Genomic DNA, 22900 nt, shown 5'->3' on the forward strand with positions numbered 1-22900 from the left:
CATGTGAGCTATTTTCTTGCCATTTTGACATGTTTTGGAGCATGCTGATGAAGCCCCATCCCCTCTTTAAGAGAACAGCACCCTCCTACTTTTTTTATTTGTTTTTTTTAATAGTTTTGGCCTCCAGCAGGAGGGCCCCCCCTTATGATCCAGGTCCTGGTCCAGGTTTCTTCCCTCCTAAAGGGGAGTTTTTCATTGCCACTGTTTGGTTTAAGGTTTTTCTCCCACTAGGGGAGTTTTTACCTGCCATTGTTTATGTTTTTTTTGTGATCAAATTTTTATTTCTTTTTTTCCTTTTTCTGAAAAAACAACATGGTGCAAAAAAAAACACCAATACATAACAACAAAAAATGAATAGATAAATGTAATAACAAAAAAAAAACAAATACAAAACAAACAAAAAAACAAAAAAAGTAATGCCCATATTATTAAGTATAACAATGCAAAATTAACACATAAATTAAGAGCAAAAATAAATAAATGAAAATAAAATCATAACCCCAGACATTACCCACCCACCCCCTGGATCCTAGCAGCTTTAAATCACATCAATGTGTTTATAATATAACTTTTAACATGGTATACTTAGTTTTCCTTTATCACACTAAGGACATAGACATTATGTATAATGAATAGTTCACTATATCAAAATCTAAACACGACAGAAACTAAATAATTCCTTTATTTCCAGGCTTATCAAATGCCTTCATACCTGCTGCTGCTTGTTTTTTTTTTGTAATTAATTATTTTATTTGTGTATGTAACATTTAGTAGTTGAAAACCGATAACCATGTAGTCTTTTTCCATACATAATATTTTGTATGACATAGATTAACAAAATAAAATACAAATCAATCCATTGTTTATGTTACTTTTATGTAACAATTGCTCAGGGGTTTATGTTCTGAGTCTCTGGAAAGCGGCTAGAGACAACTTCTGTTGTCATAGACGCTATATAAATAAAATTGAATTGAATTGAATTGAATTAAATTCCTCTGCTCCTCTCTCCTCTTCTTTAACCCCCCAACTCTCCCCCCACTTCTCCCTGCCACCATCATCAAATATCCAGTGCTGAGGAATCTGAATAACGCTCACCAGATGGAGGAGTATTTACGTTCTTCTTACTGTCTGGCTCAACTCTCCCTACCACTCCCACAAATATGCAGTTACCCCCCAAATAGGGGAAGAATTCACACTAGAACATTTAAAGCATGTCGTGCCAGTAGTAGGCAGTAACGTCTTGCTTGCCGTGTAGAAACTTTACTCTGTTTCCCTGCAGCAGAGCGATGCCTCGATTCCCTTTTTGGTTATTATCCAGTTCCCTTTCTGCGTCTTCCTTGATTAGATGTGTTCTCCTCTCGTACCTGCAACGATCGCCTCAGTGAAAGCGACTATAACGAGCCGAGAATCCATCACTTGCTTTGTAGATAAGAGTTGACAGCACAATGGTATATTGTTGCGTCCCATAGTCAAAGCCAAACAGAGCAGCGAGGAAATATTGTGAATAAGAAGTGAGGCAGCAATGCAGGATGCTCTTCAAAGCGTACAAAGTAAAATGAATGTCAATGCAGAGATGAAAACTGAGCCCACGGTTGGGGTCAGGTGGAGGCTGGTGTGTTGTTACTGAGCTCAGGTGCTCCATTCAGCTCTTATAGCACTCCAGCATTGTTCCTATACTTGGAAGAGTTGGAGCTTTACCACTAAAGTGTGATGAAGATCTTCCTTATTTACTCACTCTGACCGGTGACCTTGTTCTCTACGATATCAGACCTGATAGCAGCTTCAAAAATATGCTAAAGTCACACAGGAAGAAACTACCCTCCGTCCACCTACAACGTGTTATTTACTTGATGGTCACTGTTCCTATCTTTGTTTAGCAGTTCCTGTAAGAAGGATTTCCTTTCTCGATGTTTCCTGGCCTTCCAGGTCTTCCTTAAAGAGGACTGGTTTGTGTTTGATGCTAATCTAAACTTTGCATTTTTGTTCTCTGACCAGTGGGCTTAAATTAGACTTTTAAAAGGACAAGCGACCCAAGGCACAATGTTTTATAGACAAGAATCTGACGTTAGCCTTGATTAGAATGTGTTTGCTATGTCCGAGGCTATCAGTCAACCGTGCCGCCTTAAAACTCCTTCCTAAGTCTTGTTTCAAGAAAATTAAGAGGCTATTTTAGACTATTTTGCTAGTTTTAAGAATTCTTGCCAAGAAAAGTTTTCTCACGCCACTGGCAAAGACATTTTTACCTTAAAATAGGACAAGTTTGACTGTATTTATGAATGTTAGGCTGATTTTTTAGAGGATCTGTGTTTGCAGCGAGACCATCAACCTTCCCCTACTTTTGTTCAACTCTACACCAAGCTATTATGGTAAACTTTGTATCTCAACTATGCCCCCGCCCCCCCCCTTTTTATTTCCTTGTTTTCTGACAACAACCCTCTGCCTGATTTCAATTTGAGGAAATTACATTATAAACTCCAAGACTAATTGTGAACATCTGACATGTCTTGGAAGAAGTCCAGAGATACTTAAAACGCCACTCAAACTCTAAACATCTTGTTGTTGTTTTCTTAATTCCCTAATTCAAATTGCGAGTATCCGTCTACTTAATTTAACAATGACTCATAGAGGACCGATGACACATTTGGAAAGAGTAGATGTTTTTTTTTTGTCTTATTATTTTCCTGCCTAGTTTATTTTTAAGTTTATATGAACTAAGAACTGAGAAATATGTGACTGTTGTTTATGTAAAGTAATCCACCTTCCCTCAGCCTTTATTATTTCCTTGGCACAGATGCCATCGCCTGCCTATTGTGCGCTCCCTCAGCACCCATCTGTTGTCCCTTTTCACCCCATTGTGACCTCTCCTGCGTCTCATCCCACCAAAAAAGCGGATTCATCTACTGATGAACCTGCGAGAAGCAACAGCTCCAGAAACATGGGTGTGTTTTTCTTGACAACTTGACAAAAAATCTGAAACATTAGTATAAACTAAAGGAAAATGTGTTATTAATAAGCAAAGGCAGCATAAAGATGAAGTTTGAGCTCAGTAATGTTTCCTTCCTAGCTTGATGACTGGGATAATAACTATGAAGTCGCCTTGTGGATCGTAGAAAGGCTTATGGCTCCGCCTAGTGGTGATAACAGCAATTACACTTAACTGCTGCCTATTGGGTATTTCTGAAAGGATGGATTCCCATTACATTTTGGTTCCCATGAAGTTAGTCCTAATGGACTTATGACTTCTTTTGGTCACAAAAGTTTTAATTAATTTATTTCAGACAGATTACAAGCTTCAGGTAAAAAATAATCACGCTAATTCAAAGCACACATCACTAGTGTATTCTAACAAATGCAGACAAAGATTCTACCTGATCTCGGTGAAGGATCAGACTGAGCGGTGAGCACCGTTGCCAGTGTCGTGCCAGAGCAGTTGTTTGATGATGATGCTTTCAGACCATAAATCCATTACAAGGTTGTCTTTTTCCAGGCAGTTGGAAGCATATGAACCCAAACAGGTACAAGAAAACAGTACAGAGAAGATGTATAATATAAAGCTATCATCTTTAAAAAAAAGTGCAGTCAAAGGAAACCGTCACTGAAAAAGCAAAAGGAAATATCAGCTAGTTTCCAGTCGTTATGGGGTTAAGAGTCAGCAACACAAATGTGCACAGTAATCAGATATGATGCTGATGAATGATCTGCCAAAGGCTTGCTGTTAGATTGGATCAGCTCTGCTGTCCGACCCGGCCTACACCACCACTCACCACCAATCACGTTTAAGTATCTGCTCCTCGCATTGATCAAGTCTAGCTTCAGCCCTGTCGGAGATGGAAGAGCATTTGTTCACAGTATTAAGGAGCTGTAGAGACCAGTTTAGGAATATTTATCACCCTCTAGGTGCCACAGGAGACTCGTATCATCTAAAGCACATTTTCTCTTGAACTGGTATGCCCTGTTTTTGTTTTGGGTTGTTTGGAAACTCTCAAGAACCCCACTTAATTTGAAAATATGCATTTTCATTTGTGAAAATTGAAGATCGCTGTATCTGACCTTGCTGTACCTGCACCATATCAAGTTTTCCCTCCAATAGTGCCTTACAAAGACTTTTTTTTGTCCATGTGCAAGGTTGGCAATTAGCAAAGCTTTAAAGTACTGTACTCACAAAAAAAGAGGAAAAAAAAAAGAGTCTCTCTTTCACTGGATTCATGCAAAACAAAAAGAATGAGTCAAAATAAAGGAATGAGTAAATGTCTTGCACCATCTTTGAGCAATCAGATGACCAATCTCTGCAAGCTGGGCCCTTTTTGACGGGGGCTGGGAAGCTTTAAATAACACTATTATGACTACTGCCTTTATTTTTGATGGTAGCGATACCAGTCCTGATGCTGGCCCACATTAAATCTGATTAGTAAAACACAACGGCAAGTCTAAGGGCTTGCTGGAAACTCTGACTAAGCTCTCTGCAATACGTGGCTGTGGCCATCCATCCATCCATCCATCCATCCATTACCTGCTTATTCGTACTTAGGGTTTCAAGGGTCTGCTGGAGCCCATGTTTCTAAGTTAGTATGAACTGATCAGGCATCTTTAGTTTCCACTGAATGTGATGCTGTTAAATATGGCCAGAGATCTGCTCCCTTGTGTCTTCTGTCTAAACGCCATTGTTTCAGAAGTAGTAAGTTAACCCAAAATTGAGAAGTTTTGTTGTTTTTAGAGAGAAGAACCGTTCTTCTAGCAACCCTTGGTCAGTCTTTTACTGGTTACACTGTCATGACTTTAACATTTAAAATGTGCTCCAAGGCCTGTAAAGGTTTAGTTCCTGGGCCTTTTTCAAATCCTTTTTCTTTCTTTTTGTTTCTGTAGTTTTTCTTTAACAATAATGACATAGTGTAATTTGTTGTTTTGCCCCTCTAAATTATAATCTGAAGACCTGGAATAGTAGGAACCAAGTTATTGGGTTGTTTTTTTTAAAATAATATCCTCAACGGCTTTGTAAAAATTAGAAATGAAAGAGTTCCCTTTCATTGTGATTGTGATTGTGATTGTATATTGGCTGATGCATAGCAACACGGAAGGGAGGAGAAAAACCATATGATATGATATGATGGGAAATAATCAAAGCAGAACCTTGAAGATCTGATGATTCAAGTCTATTTTCATACAAAAAAACCAAGTCATCTATTCATATGTACAGTATTTAAATTTGATTTACAGATTTCATGTCATTTTATGTTACGTAAGCATATCGGTACTTCACAGAGAAGTAGGCTATGGTGGGCTATATGTACTCTCTTAGTTGTGATCCGGAAGCATTTTCTTGCAAAGTTGTGAGTTCATAAAGTCAGAATTCTTCAGTTTCACCAATTTGTAGCTTCAGAAACTCGTTTTTTTTTCTTCCCCCTCAAATTGCCCTAATATGCCATTGTGCTAGCTGAACTACCCTCAGCAAATGAATGTCATGCAGCAAGGATTATATCCTTTTTCTTTCTTTTTTTTGGTTAAGTGTAACATATTAATGCATCAGAACAGGTAAATTCCCTTCTTCCACGGAGTTTTACATAATAGAAACCCCCAAAAACGAATCTTGCATTATGCCCCCAGAAATGTCGACCCGGCCCTGGTTGTGTAACTCCTTACTGGCTGAATGACACCGAGCAGCTCAAGTAGTGCCCTTTTTCAAAGGTTGACAGGTAGTCAACCCTAGGTTCAGTCTAAAAGCTGCATGTTCAGCTTGTTTTTGCAGCTCTGTTAATAGTCGTCTGCTTTCAGCAACGTCTCCTCAGCAGCTTGTGCATCTTTCGAAATCAGCATTAATGATGCAATCTATTTATGTGGGAAGTCAGAAGTCAGAGCACCGAATAACGTCACTTAGTCTGAAATAACTGAGCTTGTTTCAGCCACAAAGTCAAAAAATGGAAGAAAATTAGAAGTGGCTGCAGCTAGCTTTTGGTAGCAACGCTAATTCACAACAAAACTATGCAGCATTTAGCAAATAGCACTGGCTCCAAAGTAGGCATAGTGATCAAATGTGAACTATATTTCCACCAATTGAAACTACTCACATGGAACTCATACATTTCGACTTCTGAGTACATACAGAAGGAAGTATAAGGCTTTGCTGTACATTCAGGAGGGCAAGAGTGAATATTGCATGAGGCTGGATGGCTCTCCTGAGAGCTGGGTCTTTGATGTCACAGTGACCTGTAAATCAGTCTCACCCGGGGGCTCATTTGAGAAGACCTACAACCAAGTTAAAGCGTTGTGTTATGGTGGAGTTCACTTTGATTAGATCTTTATTAGTCATTGTTATATAACAACAAAATTAAAAGTGCCATCAGTCAGTGCTAAAAAATAACGGATACATAGTATAGTAAACTGTATAAAACATTTACACACAACATAAAACAAATAACTGATTAAAACCAATAAATAATTAAAAAATAGCCCTCACATGCACATAATCATTCATATCAATCCTGCTATGCAGCACCTGTAATTTTATTGTTATGAAATATGAACAAACTTGAATCAGTTTATAGTTTGTTTTTGAGTAGATTGAGTTTTGTTACAGCTGTAGGATAAAAACTGTCTCTGAATCGGGTTGTTCTTGTTTTTATGTGTCCTCCAGTGAGGGGGGGGGCAGCCCATGATTGTTTGGGCTGTATTCACAACCCATGTAGAGCCTTTCTTAGAGCCACTGTGCTGCTGGTAAACCACACACAGATGAAGTACTTCAGTATGTTCTCAATGGAGCACTTGTAGAAAGACACCAACAGTTTTTTCTTGATATTGTACTTTCTAAGAACCCTCAGGAAGTGCTGGACCTTTTTCGTCAGCCCAAAGGTGTTCAGGTCCCCAAAATAGGCACTCAAGCACAGAAATATGTCCCCTTTAACAACAACATTCACAAATTTGCCTAATTTAATACATATCAACATGTGTAATGGGATAGGGCATTTAACTGGGAGATTTTCAAGATGCTTTACACCTATGTCCAGTGAGTCAAAGGATAGAGTTTAAAATCTTACTGCTGGTCTACAAAGACCTGAATGGTCTTGGACCAAAATACATGGTTGATCTGTTAGTTCCTATGAAGCTCCCAGACCCCTGAGCTTCATCTGGATCTGGTTTGTTGTGGTTCCAGAACCAGAACCAAGCAAGGTGAGGCAGCGTTCAGTTATTCTGCTCCTCACCGGTGGAACAAACTTCCTGTAGACCTGAGGTCTGCTCCAACTGTAGCTCCTTTAAATCAGGGCTAAAACATTACTGTTTACTGAAGCGTACTCTTAAATTAAATACTTACCTGCTGTACTTTACTGCCCTTACTTTTTAACAACTTGTGCTTTTTATTATTTTACCTCTTTTCTTATCATTTTATTTCATTTTTATTGGTTATTTACTGGTTAATTGTGTCTTGCTGCTTTTAATGTTGATGTAAAGCACTTTGAATTACCTTGTGTTGAATTGTGCTGTACAAATAAACTTGCCTTAAATAAAAGGGGACCTATTATGGCATCTAATACCTATTTTAAACAGGCCTTGAATGTCTTAAAAACAAGCTTTTGATTGTTTTTTCTAAATAAATGAGAAATTCAGCTTCTGAGCCATGTCTTTATCTTCCCAGTCTCCAACCTCATTATCTATGCTGGATTCTGAGTGAGCGGGGAGGATATGATAATGAGGCACTGTTCCTGATTGGCTGCCTGAATGAGGCGATACACCACTACAAAAAAAATGGCGGAAGCTCCGGCCGGCGGAGTTACACCGTGTCCTAACTGCATGCGATGCGAGCGAGCAAATCAGTGACAAAATCAATTCCATTGCTTTATTTTCTATTAGACTGTCCTAACTGGCCGCAGTGACGGGGTGTGCCGTTTTGAGCTGAACATTTGTCGGACGCCCTGCTTCTATTTTCTTCCTGTCGCTCGCGTTGAAAGCCGGTTGAAAGCGGATGAGGAACGGCTAATCCAGTTAGTTGAAATGACAAGTTAACTCTATGATACCTCCTCATTTCACTACAAAAACCTCAATAAAGTGGCAGCTGCTGGAGGGAGATGGACAGAGAGCGTCCGATGTCACGCAGTGCGACGCGATAGTCGGACGCTCGCATGCAGTTACACAGTGTTTAGTTGTGGGCGTGGTTTGCATTTTGGTTACGTAACGAAAGGGAGCAGAATTTGAACGGCTCATAGATCCACATCACACTGGATGGCTCATCCGGGCGGCTGTACAGACACTGCAGAATTTGGTTGCTTTCCTCCTTCTCTGAGTTGGCAGGCTGAGGGGAGACCACTTTATATATGTTAAAGACAGAGAAAACGTGTTTTTCATAATAGGTCCCCTTTAAATACTTACCTGCTGTACTCTACTGCCCCTTTAACAACTTGTGCTTTTTATTATTTTACCTCCTTTCTTATAATTTATTTCATTTTATTTACTGTTTAATTGTGTCTTATTGCTTTTAATGTTGATGTAAAGCACTTTGAATTACCTTGTGTTGAATTGTGCTATAATAAACTTGCCTTGCCTTGCCTTGCTTATGTTCTGCAGGCCCAAGTCTTCTATAAACGACCCAAGTATCATGTCTTAGACATTCACAAGTTCAAAACTGATGCTGTTGAATGAAACCTGTGGCATTTGCGTGTGTGATTATTTCCAGCAGAAGTGCTGAGGAATGGCTGAGCCGGCAGGGCCCCGCAGGGCCCCGCAGAGGCAGCAGTGAGGCGGTGCGTCGGTCAGAGCGCCGACGTGCTGCAGTTGTGTGACGGCGCCGCTGGGTGAGTCCCTCTCTCCGCCGCTCCTGTCTCCACAGCTCCCTTTTCCTAAAGAAAAGAAGAGGAGATCTGGGTCCAGGGGAGGAGGGCCGCCGCCATTATCGGGAGAGCTTGACAGAAAATCCCACTTTCACGCACGCAATCCTGCCCGTGAAGTGACCGGGACATGAGACATTTGTGCCGCAGCAGCAGGAGCGTATTTGAAGCCGATCGCCACCAACTCGCCCGTCGTCTCGTGTGCGCGACCGGCCCCGCGTTATTATTATTATGTGGGCACAACAATGGACAGAATAATTACTGAAAAAAGCAACGTGGTGAACCAAGAGGAAGGCGACTTTTAGACACAAAAAAAAAAGCCTGGCTTTTCCACGGGAGGAGAAGGAGCCCTCGCAAGAGGCGATGTTGGATTGATCCATTGTTCGGGATATTTATTTCCTCCTTCATAGTGTTTCACTGCAAAAAAAAAAAACACACAGCGGTGCAAAAAACAACGCAGGCATGAGCGATGGAGATTGAATTAAGATGATCAAATCGCACAGATCGCCCCAGATATTTCCGTGAACTGCAACGACCCCGTGGTGTATTGTGCGGCTTTTTGCTTGTGCACATCAGGCGGCGGCGAGGGTTGCGGCAAGCGCTGGCCTGACAGATGCGGGGGGAGAAAGCACTGCGATGGTATGTATGTCCGATCCTTCCGCTCTCCCAGTTTTATTGGCCATTTGGCTGCGTTGCGGCGGATTGCTGCAGATTGTTGCAGTTTAATTCTGGAGACAGCAGCAGGCCCGGCGTGGCCAGCCTCTCTCCCTGCACCCTTAAGCATGATTTATGGTTCCGCGTTAAAACGACGCAGAGCCTACGGTGCGCGGCGCCGCGTACCCTACGCCGTAGGCTCTGCGTCGGTGTAACGCGGAACCATAAATCAGCCTTTACAGCCCCTCTACACAACTTGCCTGCTCATTCTGTTATCAGGCCTTAGCTCAGCTGAGCTGTGCCCGTGGTTGCTTTGACCCTGCAGAAGCTGATCGCCCCCTAATGAAAGGGCACTAAACGTGACAGGTTTATAATTCATCCTAACGGTACACTGGAGCTGTTGGGCTGGATGTTTGATCAGTTATTGAACTCATGATATGACCATTACAACAGCATTGCATCACTGCTATGATAATGGCAGCAATTATCAGTGCTATAAAAATGAATGGGGTGAGCAAGTTCAATGTCCTTTTCCATTGAGGTGATTGATGGTTCATGTGCTTGGTTCTTCATTCATTTTGTCTGTGAGGATATACCTGATAGGTAGCCGTCATCTTTTGTTTAAAAATTGAGACTAAGGGTGCATACAGCATCATTTAAATGCTCTCAGCTTCACTCACCGATCAGCTCATATAGTCACCTTAAGTCAGTCTTAAACATATGTTTGTCTTTGTTCGATATTACATGAATCCTGTAGAGCTGAAAGAATATGGCACTTTTGATAATCTGTGTATAATAATATTTAAACTAAAATGATAGATGGTCCAGCTTCTCTTAATTTATCACCATGGTTAAAAAAATAATGAGGATTAAACCTGAATAAACTGAATAAATGAATGAATAAACAAAAAAAAAACAATTCCCTGACCAGCTAATTAAGAGTGCCTGGACAAAACAAGCTTCCGCAGAGGCAGAGAGATTAGAAAAAGTCGTCATGATCCAACTTTGGTAGAATATTCTTTCACATCTTTGAGCCAAACCAGTAATATCCTAATTGGTGCAGACAATAGCAGGTGCAGCAGAATGAACAATTAATACGGCCCGCAACTGAATCAAATTCACAAAATCTGTTTTCTGTGTCTCATTTTTGGCCAGTCAGCATGTAAGATGAATCCATTACCTCTGCCTGGACGTGCATCTGTTTGGCACTGCTGTACTGTTTTACCTCTGCTCTCATTATGTTTTGCTGTTGACTCTTTATGTTTCTGAACACGAGCGATCGATAATAATTAGGTGCTTTACTGTTAATGCAGCGATTACCTTAATTTCTGCAAGGTATCACACTTGATACACGATCAAGGTTATATGCTCTGAAGCAAAGATAATATTGGTGCATTTCAATGCTGCCTTTTCTGTTTAATTAAACTGAACCATTCCTTTACTATCATAGGCTAAAATACAATGCAAAAATATACAAGTTAATTAAAATAAAACATGCCTCTTGGTATTTTTTTTTTTTTTTTTTTATTACATACAGTACCATCCAATTATATGAAGTATTTGCCCTACTACTTCTTTCCAAATGTATTTTATTAGGTTTTTATTTCTTATTTTTGGTCTGCCTTTTTGTCTGATGTCCATCTTGTTTTGTTGTTTTGCTTGTTTTGACAGATCCTGATTCTAACAAGGACTGAATGAAAGGACCCACTGCTCTTATTGTTGCAGTAATTTATCATAACTGAGGCCCAGCAGCAGAGACGGCAATCTGATCTCCCCTGTGGATCAGGAACTTTATGGACAAACATCTAAGTGAACTCCTTAATACAGTGCCTGTTTATGGCAGGATGAGTGTCGGAAGACTATGATGGCGAAAAAGCAAGATGCGCGATCGCCCATTTACAACCTTGTTGTGGTGGGTTTGTCAGGAACTGAGAAGGAGAAGGGGCAATGTGGGGTTGGCAAGTCCTGCCTGTGTAATAGGTTTGTGCGGCCTAGCGCCGATGATTTCTACCTGGATCACACATCAGTGTTAAGCACCAGTGACTTTGGGGGTAGAGTGGTTAACAATGACCACTTTCTCTTTTGGGGGGAAGTGTCTCGGGTCCTGGAGGAGGGGCCTGAGTGCCGGATGCATGTTGTGGAGCAAACTGAATTCATTGATGACCAGACGTTCCAGCCACATCGTAGCACTGCCATGCAGCCCTATATCAAACGAGCAGCTGGAACCAAGCTGGCGTCAGCAGAGAAGCTCATGTACTTCTGTACCGATCAACTGGGTCTGGAGCAGGACTTCGAGCAAAAGCAAATGCCAGAAGGCAAACTGCAGGTTGATGGCTTTCTGCTTTGTGTCGACGTGAGCCGGGGCATGAACCGTAACTTTGATGATCAGCTGAAATTCGTCACAAACCTTTATGGTCAGATCAGCAAGACTAAGAAACCGATTGTGCTGGTCCTGACAAAATGTGATGAAGGAGTTGAACGCTACATCAAAGACGCACATACCTTTGCGATCACAAAGAAAAGTCTACCTGTAGTTGAGACATCTGCACGCTCAAATATAAATGTGGACCTTGCCTTCCTTACTTTGGTTCAGCTGCTTGATAGGGGCAGGGGAAAGCCCAAGATCATCCCCTATTTTGAAGCTCTAAAACTCCAGAGTCAGCAGATAGCCTCCGCCAAGGATCACTACGAATGGCTAATTAACCGGATAGTAAAGAATCACAATGAAACCTGGATAAACACCAGCCGACGCATGAACACCTCGCCAGAGTACAAAGAATATGTCTTCTTGGAGGGAACGGCTAAGTGCAAAAAGCTTTTTCAGCAGCACGTATATCGTCTGAAGCAGGAGCATATCGAGAGGCGTCGCAAAATATACCTTAGCACTCTCCCTTTAGCTCTTAGTTCTTTGGTGCCAGATCTAGATGAGATAGATCAGCTCAGCTGGTCTGGAGTACAGAAAGTGCTTGAGTCCAAACAGCACTTTGCCCACTGGTTTGTTGTTTTGGAAGACTCACCATGGGAGGACACGTCTCACATTGATAACATGGAAGATGAGCGAATCCCCTCAGACCTGCTGGAGACACATGAAGCAGAGGACATATTTATTGCCCACCTGGAACATCTGCGAAATGAGTGCAGACGGGCTGAAATAAGGCAGGAGTTCAAGCAAAAGTTAGCCTCCTCCCCCTTTGTCACCCCTGGTAAACCGTGGGAGGAAGCTCGCAGCTTCATCATGAATGAAGAGTTCTACCAGTGGCTTGAGGAGACAGAGTACCTGGACCTGTACAATCGGCATCAGAAGGAAATCATAGACCGTGCTAAGGAAGATTTCCAGGAGCTGTTGCTCGAGTACTCTGAGCTTTTCTATGAACTTGAAGTAGATGCCAAGCCAAGCAAAGAGAAGATGGGGGCAATTCAGGAGGTTCTGGGGGAGGAACAGAGGTTCAAAGCGCTGCAAAAGCTTCCTGCTGAGAGAGATGCTCTTGTGTTGAAGCATATCCACTTTGTCTATCACCCAACCAAGGAAACCTGCCCAAGCAGCCCCCACTGTGGAGACTCCAAGATTGAGCAACTCCTAGCTTCACGTTTCCCTACGTGTTATCCCTTTTTCGATGTGAAGGCTCATTTTGGGGACACAAAGGCTGACAGAATTAACCTAGTCATACTCGGGAAGGATGGACTGGCCAGAGAATTTGCCAATGAGATTAGGGCGCTCTGCACGAACGATGACTGGTATGTGTTAGACGGAAAGATGTACGAGTTGACGCTGCGGCCTATTGAAGGAAATGTACGTCTTCCGGTAAATTCCTTTCACACCCCTACTTTCACCCCTCACGGATGTCTGTGTCTGTATAATTCAAAAGACTCCCTTTCCTATGTGGTGGAGAGTCTTGAACGGCTTAGGGAATCGACTCTCGGTCGAAGGGATAGCCTACTGGCACAACTGCCAATGTCTCTTCTTTTAGTCACTAAAAGAGGCGTTGGCTCATATGTTGAGATTGGTGGAGACACCGCCTTAAATCTAATAACACAAGGACAACAGGTTGCAAGGAGACTTCAGTGTAGCTTTTTAGATCCAGCCTCCCCTGGCGTGGGCTACGGCCATAATGTCAACGAGTCTCAAATTAACCAGGTGCTGAGGAGTCTTCTGGATATTAGGAGGAGCACATCTTTCGGTAGCAGCTCCCCAACTCTCCTCCCTGAGCCCCCAGGTCTCAGAGACTCTCCTCATCAGCCAGCCCAAGAAGCAGACCTTCGCATTGTCATGTGCCTAATGTGTGGAGATCCCTACGACGTCGAGCAGCTCCTGGCCCCTTTCATAATGCACCAGAACTCCCGGCCCATGTCTAATTGTGGCACCTCCCTGTTGCTAGAGCAGACAGTTGGTGGGCACAAGCTGGCAATCGAGCTCTCTCTCCTCTCATACCACGCCTCTTTCACTTTGCGGAAGAGCAGGTTGGTACACGGGTACATGGCTGTGTACTCAGTTTCCCGAAAAGCCTCGCTGGAAACCTTGTGTGCGTTCTTGTGTGAAGTTCAAGACATCATCCCAATTCAGTTGCTGGCGGTCGGAGATAGCCAGGCCGAACTCACGGACAGTGACTACGCGTGCGAGCAGCTGATTCAGGGGGAGGAGCTGGCACATGAAATCGAGGCTCGTTTCAACAGGGTGGTGTGTGGCTCCGGGGGAGTGGTGGGAGGGCTGCATAGAGTAGAAATGTTTCACTCGTTTTTGATGGAAGTGGTAGAGAAGCGCAACATTGTGGAGGCAACTCACATGTACGACAACGTTGCCGAAGCATGCACCTATGAAAACGTTTACTCCCCACGCTGCAGTTCTCCCAGTCCCGTCACCATGTTTATGGATTCAGAGGACGACGTTGAGCCGTCTCCGCCGTTCTACGATGGCACACTCTCTTCTCACAGCGGGGGCTTCAACCTGCCTGACTTGGATTCCAGTGACATCTCCGTCATCACTGATATCAGAGACTTTGAGAACAAGCTTAATAACAAAATACCCCCCCAAGTGAGAGTTAAACCCGGGGTCACTTTTGACTTCCGTAAGGTGAGCCGTAACCCGTATATTGACACTCTGGGCCACCGCCGCTCCCTGCCCTCTGCTGTTACCTGGGTCCCTGGTGGAGATGTGGGTTACGATCCCTCAGACTACGCTGAACCCATCGATGCTGTCTCAAAACCCCGCCCGAGCAACGATGAGATCATCTACTCAGTTCCACACGATAGCACACAAGGCAAAATCATCACTATCCGCAACTCCAACAGGATGCACTCAAACGGAAATGGCTCGGATAGCGAAGCCGACAGTAGCTCTCTGGAGCGAAGGAGGAAGTTCTCATCGATAGGGGTGAAGCCTCGTCTGTACCGCGACCGATCTAAACGGCTCGGCAAGTTCAGCAGCTTCCGTACAAGCTTCATAGGGAGTGATGATGAGATGGGAGCTCTTCCAAAGTGCAAAGAAGATGACTATGGGACCTTGAAAAGTGACAGCCTTGTTAATGAGGAGAGCGAGGACCCGAAGAAGAGGAACATTCTGAAGAGCCTCAGACGAACAGCCAAGGTGTGTTTTGTTCCATATATTTCTGTATATTCCCATCATGATCATGATGAACGTATCAATGTCTTATTATTATTTACAAGTTATTCTTGGATATTGTTTTTCCAACATAGTCTAAAGATGCTCAAACATCTAATTTGGAGATTCTTCACATAGAAATATAGACAGTGTGAACCCACCTTGGTATCAATGTCTTCTCACCTTCCTTCCAGAAAACGAGACCAAAGGCCCGTCCAGCTATCCCCAAGCCCGTTGAGAGCAGTTACTTCGGAGTCCCCTTGGCCAGCGTGGTGTCCCCAGACAGACCGATCCCACTGTTCATCGAGAAGTGTGTCCGCTTCATTGAGACAACAGGTGAGTTATATTGATTTATTGTAACAAAAACTTGATAGCAGCTGCTCAAAACTATCCCATAGTGAGATTCTTCATATGAAACTAAAATACAAATGGGTTTGTAACTGTAGTTTCAATGACTTAACTGTTATGAAAATGTCTTGATAGACAGGTAAGGTCAGAAATGTTGAGAAGCAACTTCGCACTGGATCCTTTGCAGTTTGCAAATCAGTCTCACTGACTGTAATGGAGCACATGCTAGACCTATATTTGTGATTTTCTTTCCTCTGCATGTAATTTAGGGCTGTCGGTCGATTACATTTTTTAAAATCATCAAAATTGGGGGGGGAAAAAAGAAAAATCAGTTTACTTTAAAATAATTTTCAAATTGCAATAATATAGGAGCAATGTACTTTCCTTGCTTTGAAAAAATAGTTTTAAAATATTATTAATATATGTCAAAAACATGTCCTGAAAGTCTGGAGACTGCAAACTTGATTTGAATAATTCTATCACAGTTCATCTTCCAGTCAAACATAACCTGTGTTTATAAGATATTTACAGCCGGGTTAAAAAAAAACCTGCTTTGGTTTTTCTTACATTGTTCAATTTCACATTCTTGACAACTCTAAGGGGGTCTTTTTTATTTTCACATCATGTGTATTTATAAGAAATGCATTTATTTATAATATGAGGTGTAGCCCTTTGATTGACAGTTTGCCAACCCATGGCTCGCCATCATCGCTTGTAACATGCAGTGTGTAGTAACCCAGCGTCGCCTAAAACTCAAGGGTAATTTCTTACATCGCCACCGACGCAACATGTGAAGCAGGATATTCTGAGCTAAACATCCGCCTGCAGCTCTGCAGCTCTGCAGCTCCTCTGACGGGGTTTGGTTGACAGAGCATGCAGACACAGGTAACTTTGATTGACATGGTTCCTGTCGGCCACCAGAGCACCGTGGCAGTGCACCATACGAGGAAACGGTATATGTTCTTTACTTTAAATTGTTTTTAATGTATTTTACAGTTTATGGCAAGGCTAGTTTATTTGTAAAGCCCATTTCAGCAAGAAGGCAATTCAAGGTGCTTTACATGATAAAAACAATAAAAGGAGGCAAAATTATGAGCGAGACTGCATTGGCATACAAAAGAAAAGTTAGACTTAAGCAGTGAAGTACTGAAGTTAACATTATTTAAATCTATATTCACAACTGTTTAAATTTTCAGTCAAAGCAGCTGTAAACAAATGAGTTTAACATTGATTTAAAGGAACTGAGGGTTTCAGCGTTCCTGCAGGTTTCTGGAAGTTTGTTCCAGATCTGTGGAGCATAGAAGCTGAATGCTGCTTCTCCATGTTTGGTTCTGAGCGGTCTGGATGGTTGACATGGCAACAGCAAGTCTCCAATGTATTTTGGTCCTAAACCATTCAGTGATTTATATATATACATTTATTATAAATTAACAGAAGTATTTTAAAGTCTATTCTTCCCTCTGGTTCTGAGGTGTAAGGACCTCAGAACCAGAGTGATGTGGTCCACTTTCTTAGTTCTAAAGGTGCGGGTATGGTTCTGCGTCACACACACGCAGAGCACACGGCGCACCCGTGACGCCGTCACGAATCGTTCAGAGTTCTCCGTCTCTCCGTTTGGTCGCGGTGCAGTACCCCCCGCGGCCACTAGTTAGCGATCTTTTTCTGAATGGTTTATCCGACTTTTTCCGGTCACAGTAAATCAAAGAAATAAGGACAACTATTGTGCAAAAAACAAAAACAAAAAAAAAATCACACATAAACAAAGAAAAAAGCCCTGGAAGTTCACTACTGATTCAAACCGGAAACCGGAAATGCTTCGCTTTCAAACGAACCAATCACAGCCCTCTCGGTCTGCGTGTGGTCGGCGTCTCCTCGACGCGTAGTTACAATTTTCGGGAGGTGCACGTCAGAGACGGCGCATGTGACGGCGTGTCCTCTGCGTGTACAAAAACCACACGCCGTAGGCACGGCGTCGTTTTGACGCAGAACCATAATTCAGCCTTAAGGAGAACCCGGGCAGCAGCGTCTGATGGACCTTTTAGGCAGACCTGTGAAGACACTGGTGCAGTAATCAAGTCCACTGAAGACAAACGCATGGATGAGTTTTTCATGATGCAACTGAGACTTTAGTCCCCTTGATCCTGGATATGTTCTTCAGGTGACAGAAAGCCGACTTTGTAACTGTTTTAATGTCCCCGACGGTTCAGCTATGAGTCCAAGACTACACCCAGATTTCGGTGGTTTGTAGTTGTAACACCTGAAGCTGTGTGCGACTCTTAAACGCTCTTCTTATCGTTGACTTGTGGATGTTATTAAGATTTATTGTAAGAAAAAGAGGCTTCTAAACAGTTCTCCAGAAAACCAATGCGTCACGTCACCGATGCATCCACCCAAACTACTACAGCCACTTCCCTCCTTTTTCTCCAGACGACAGGTTGGGCCTAGGGTCATATTTCCTTTTGCATGCATTTATCTCACTTAAAGGGGACCTATTGTGAAAAACACGTTTTCTCTTGCTTTTACATGTGAGTGGTCTCCCCTCAGCCTGCCAACTCAGATAAGGAGGAAAGATACCAAATTCTGCAGTGTCTGTACAGCCGCCCGGATGAACCGTCCAGTGTGATGTGGCTTCTAAGAGCCGTTCAGATTCTGCTCCCCTTGTTACGTAACGACGGGTGCGATTTACATAGGTTGGCCTCTGAGGCGTGAAAACATGCCCACAACTAACTCCGCCGGCCGGAGCTTCCGCCATTTTTTTGTGGCGGTGTATCGCGTCATTCAGGCAGCCAATCAGCACAGAGCCTCATTATCATAGCCCCGCCCACTCAGAATCCCACATAGATAATGAGGTTAGAGACTGGGATGCTAAATACATGGTTTAGAGGCTGAATTTCTAATTTATTTAGCAAAAATAATCAAAAACTTGTTTTTAAGACATTCAAGGCCTGTTTAAAATAGGTATTAGATGCCATAATGGTAGGTCCCCTTTAAACAACAAAAAACACATCAATCAGAGTTCTGTTTTAACATGTTATTAACGTTGAAGGCCTTATTTTTAATGTAATCCAACTTCACTTTAGCCAGTTAGAGGTTATATACAGTATATATGTGTGTGTGTGTCTGTATTTTAATGTTTTTGTGGTGTGGCTTCTGAAACGTGTGCGTCCTGGCTGTCGCCCTCCGGCTGCAGAACAAACCTACCTGCAGGTACGAATGGAGAAACCGGCCTGTACTTGACCTCGGCTGGATGCAGCGGGAACGCTGGCATCGGTCCAAATCTCCGCGAGCACGAGTCGCGCTGCAAAGATGAACGGTTGTTTACGTCGCTTGACATCGAGCAGATGTGCATTACAGCGTCCGTTCATTCTTGCAAGAACCCGCGTTGCTCGCTCCACGTTCTTCAGATGTTTAACATGGCCAAGAGTTCAGATCAGGTTTATGTACGTGAAACACAGTCCCTGACGACAAAAGCACAGGCTCACTTGTTTCCCAAGTTGTTGTTGTTTATCTCAAAACCTTTGAAGGAACTTCAGAGAACTACAGTAAAAAAGCTCATCTCAGGTGTTTGAGACTCCTGAAGAACTCTTCAGTAGTTTAAGATTGATGAAGTTTTTTTTTTTCTTGAACTGAGGCTACTCTAAATCCTTTTAATAAAAATGTTCAACTTGAAAATAGCATATAAGGTCCTTTTTTTAATGTTAAATATGTTATCTATAAACATGCTTATTGTCAGATCGCAGTGGGATGCTTTTAAGTGTTTCCTGCCAGCACTTTTGTAGTCACGTCTGTTTGCAAAGAGTTTGTTCGCCGCTTGATTCCCGCCGTGAGACTTAATTAAAATATTGAACTTGAAAATAGCATATTAGGTCCTTTTTTAATGTTAAAGCAGCACAACGTAACTTTCAGCTTTTCTGAGTTTGGCGGCATCTTTTGGACAAAAGCGGTAGTGCTTTACCAGAAAGAACACTACGTTTCCCATGAGCTGGAAAACTCGTGTCCCGTCGCGTGCATTTGTTTTGAGAGAAGACAGGACGCTTTTCTGTTTCACCAAGTGAACAGACGGAACGCAAAAAAAAAGATGTTAAACTGCTGGAAAGGAACTGGAATTTACCGGGATGCCTTAAACAAGGAAGCCAGGGAGCGGTATATGGAGAAAATAATGATTATTAACAGTTTGGATCCATATGAAATCCCTACTAAAGAATGGAGCTCCTCGTCGGAGCGCCACTCTTTAGAAGGATTTACTGCCACAGTTTTGCAGAACCACCGTCTCCGGCTACCTTGTTTAGGAGTGTTTGGCAGCTGCTTTGGTAAATGTTTGACTCGCCATGTGTTTCAATAAATTAGTATAATAGTACAATATACAGTACATGTTTTGTATTACTCTTACTTTTCTTTTCTTTTTTTTTGACTGCTATATTATGCTGAAGAGGCTCCGAGGCGTGAGCAATATTTTTGTTTTCCTCGTGAGATAATTTTTTTCCTCTGCAGCTACAAATAGAGTTAATATTTTTTCCTCAACAAAATTAATCACACCGCAGAGAGCTGGCCAGCAACTGCGTTTAGCCGAGTCATGGGGAATAAAACCCGTTTGAATGATCCGACCCCGGTCTGTGAGTGTTTGTTTGTCGTTTAATAAACCCGTGTTCTGATCCGACGCCCGTGTGCGTGTTTGTTTGTTTACTGAGGAACGTTATGTTTGGTCGTTACAGCCGCGATCCAACCAAGCCGACAACTCTTTTACTCTTTTACTTTGTTATCAGATACTTGGCCGGCCTCCGTGGTTCTGCCTCCAAGCAGGAAAGCGGTGAAAAGTTAAACCATTAGCGATCTTTTCCCCCCACGTCTGTTGTGTGGAGCTGCTGCAGCCACAACGCAGCAACGGGTTACCAGCTTCTGCGGAGCTGCGCTCCACGCCCCGCCCATTTTCGTCTCGACTACGAATCGGGAAGGAGGAGGAAGTGACGTATGCCGTAAAGCTGTCAAAGCCGTAAAGATTTGTAGTTTTTTTAGTGTGGCAGGGTTCCTACCATGCTCCTCAAAGTTACATAGTGCCAGTGAAGGAGATACAGATCCCCCAGACCATGACAGAGGTGTCATTAAACCTGTTGGAAGTTGATGTACCATCACAATGACTCTGGAAATATGATATTAAGGTGGAAAAGTTACATAGTGCCGCTTTAAATATGTTATCTATGAACATGCCTATTGCCAGATCTCTGTGACGCTATTGTTTCCTGCCAGCACTTTTATCGTCAGGTCTGTTTGCAAAGAGCCTCCTGAAGGGTTTGTACGCCGCTCGATTCCCGCCGTGACGGCGCACCCACGTCTTCATCTGTCCTCCACTGTTTCTCTTTCCCCCCAGGCCTGAACACGGAGGGTTTGTACCGCGTCAGCGGCAACAAGTCGGAGATGGAGAGCATGCAGAGGCAGTTCGAGCAGGGTGAGTTGCACGTTCTCGTCCGATCCTGATGACGGCTGACGGGCTCAGGTTCTCTCGTGGTTCACTGAAACTCTGCCGCTCCTCTCCTGCAGATCACGGACTGGACCTCGTGGAGAAAGACTTCTCCATCAACACTGTGGCTGGAGGTCTGAAAAGCTTCTGCTCCGAGCTGCCTGAGCCGCTGGTGCCTTGTGCTCTGCAGGTGGAACTACTGGACACGTTCAGTAAGCAAACACTGCTGGGCCGGGAGGGGCTTTGCTGCAACATAAAAAGATTATTTCTCTGGGAGGGAAGAGGGCAGGGAACGTTTTGATAGATCTGCTATGCCCTTTTTTTTTGTGTGAGACTCAAGATGAACAATGTTCTTCTTTTTTTTTTGTTTTATGATTAATTTATTTCCAAAAGTTCACTTTTTCTTTTTTAAGAAAAATATATATGAGCAATTATTTCCTTTACAAAACCCAATCTATTAACATCTGTACATATAAATAGGTTTAAGTGCAGAAACATACGAATATTTTCAAACGGATCATCTATCTGAAGTTTGTATGTCACACCCAACATAATAATTTCTAGAAGAACAATGTTCTGACTGTGTAAACGCATGTTTTAAGATTTAAATGACTGTGTATGGGATTATGAGGTAATGAGAGAAAATTGTGTGTGTGAAGAAATCCCTGACAGAGAGCAGAGGCTTTACGCCATGAAGGACGTCCTGAGGAAGTTCTCCAAGGAGAATTATGATGTCTTCAGATACGTAGTGAGCCACTTACACAAGTGAGTTAAAACCCCTAAATGCCGTTTAGATGTATCAGTTGAGATTGTCTGGATGAGAGCGTGTAAGTGGGTGTGTCGGTGTGTTTTTTTCCCAGGGTGAGCCAACTGAGCAGGCTGAACCTGATGACCAGTGAAAACCTGTCCATCTGTTTCTGGCCCACCCTCATGAGGCCGGACTTCGCCACCATGGACGCGCTGACCGCCACCCGCACCTACCAGACAATCATCGAGACCTTCATCCACCAGTGTGCATTCTTCTTCTACAACCAGCCCCTCATCGACTCCCCCACCGGCCTCGGGGGGCTGCCCGCCTCGCCCACCACCACCCTGGGCGGCAGCTCGGCCTACTCCTGCTACCGCTCCTCGCCCCCCCACACGGCTGCACACAGCTTCAGCCCCCTGCAGCAGTCCCCCACCACCACCCCGCAGTCGCCCCTGCAGGCCCTGCTGCCCCCCCTCCACCAGCACCCCCACTCCCACCACCACTCCCCCGCCGAACAAGAGACACTGTGAGAGACGATGAAACCATGTGTGCCCCACGATGACGCTGGACCTTATCACCAACACGCACCACACATCACACATGAAAGAAAGAAAAAAGAAGAAAAGAAAAATAAAAAACTCACACTGACGCACCGCATCTTTTGATCATGGACGACCTGGGTTATGAAGGAGGGGGGAGGAGAGCGTCTGAGAAGCTGTTTGTTTGTATTCATAGCTGCGTGCATCATGGCCGGCTTCCATTTATCAGCGAAGCGTCCGATCGCCAGGGACTGGATGTCAGGTCAGATTCCTACACTACCAAGAAATACAAACCTCCACACCAAGCTGGAAGAGATGATTTGTGGCCACCTTGTTTTTAATCTTAGAGCATTTTGTTGATGTTGTTGTAATTGTTTTGAAAGTACTGCCACTGGATTTATGGACTGGTCCTCTGTCGGTCCTCCAGGCCTCAGTCGGCTCCACAGTTGCAGAGTTTTCCTCCTGTCTGCCTTTTTACGTAGTTTTTTTTCTCATTGATGCTACTTGAGGGGGTTGGCGTTGGGGAGGTGGGGGGGGGGGGAAACACATCCAGGGATGCACTTTAATGATCACTGTTGTTTTTCTGTTTTCTCCCTCTGAAGGGTTCTCCTTTTCTTTTTTTTTTGGACATGCTGTTTCCTCGTGTGTTTTTAATTTCCTCCGCTCAAACAGCCATACCCATTGCCTCGACGGAGCTCGGGCAGATCAAATTTTGTTTACATCTCACTTGTTTTTTTTTTGTATCCACAA

At 43.3% G+C, this 22900-nt stretch overlaps 1 protein-coding gene across 1 annotated transcript; it reads left to right on the top strand.

The window, feature by feature from the left end:
* The first annotated feature begins 8777 nt into the window (after positions 1-8777).
* Positions 8778-22655, top strand: arhgap35b (Rho GTPase activating protein 35b). The gene is made up of 7 exons (XM_061739934.1): positions 8778-9449; positions 11136-15045; positions 15255-15396; positions 20774-20851; positions 20944-21075; positions 21523-21628; positions 21724-22655. Exons 2-7 carry the CDS (start codon positions 11326-11328, stop codon positions 22139-22141), a joined length of 4596 nt encoding a protein of 1531 aa, XP_061595918.1. The 5' UTR covers positions 8778-9449; positions 11136-11325; the 3' UTR covers positions 22142-22655.
* The last annotated feature ends 245 nt before the right edge of the window (positions 22656-22900 follow it).

Source organism: Cololabis saira, chromosome 14 (genome assembly GCF_033807715.1).
Source record: "Cololabis saira isolate AMF1-May2022 chromosome 14, fColSai1.1, whole genome shotgun sequence".
NCBI lineage: Eukaryota > Metazoa > Chordata > Actinopteri > Beloniformes > Belonidae > Cololabis > Cololabis saira.

Coding starts and splice junctions, on each gene's coding strand:
- arhgap35b (XM_061739934.1), top strand. CDS start 11,326: ATGATGGCGAAAAAGCAAGATGCGCGATCGCCCATTTACAACCTTGTT. Junction 15,046..15,254: donor GCCTCAGACGAACAGCCAAG/GTGTGTTTTGTT, acceptor CCTTCCTTCCAG/AAAACGAGACCAAAGGCCCG. Junction 15,397..20,773: donor CCGCTTCATTGAGACAACAG/GTGAGTTATATT, acceptor CTTTCCCCCCAG/GCCTGAACACGGAGGGTTTG.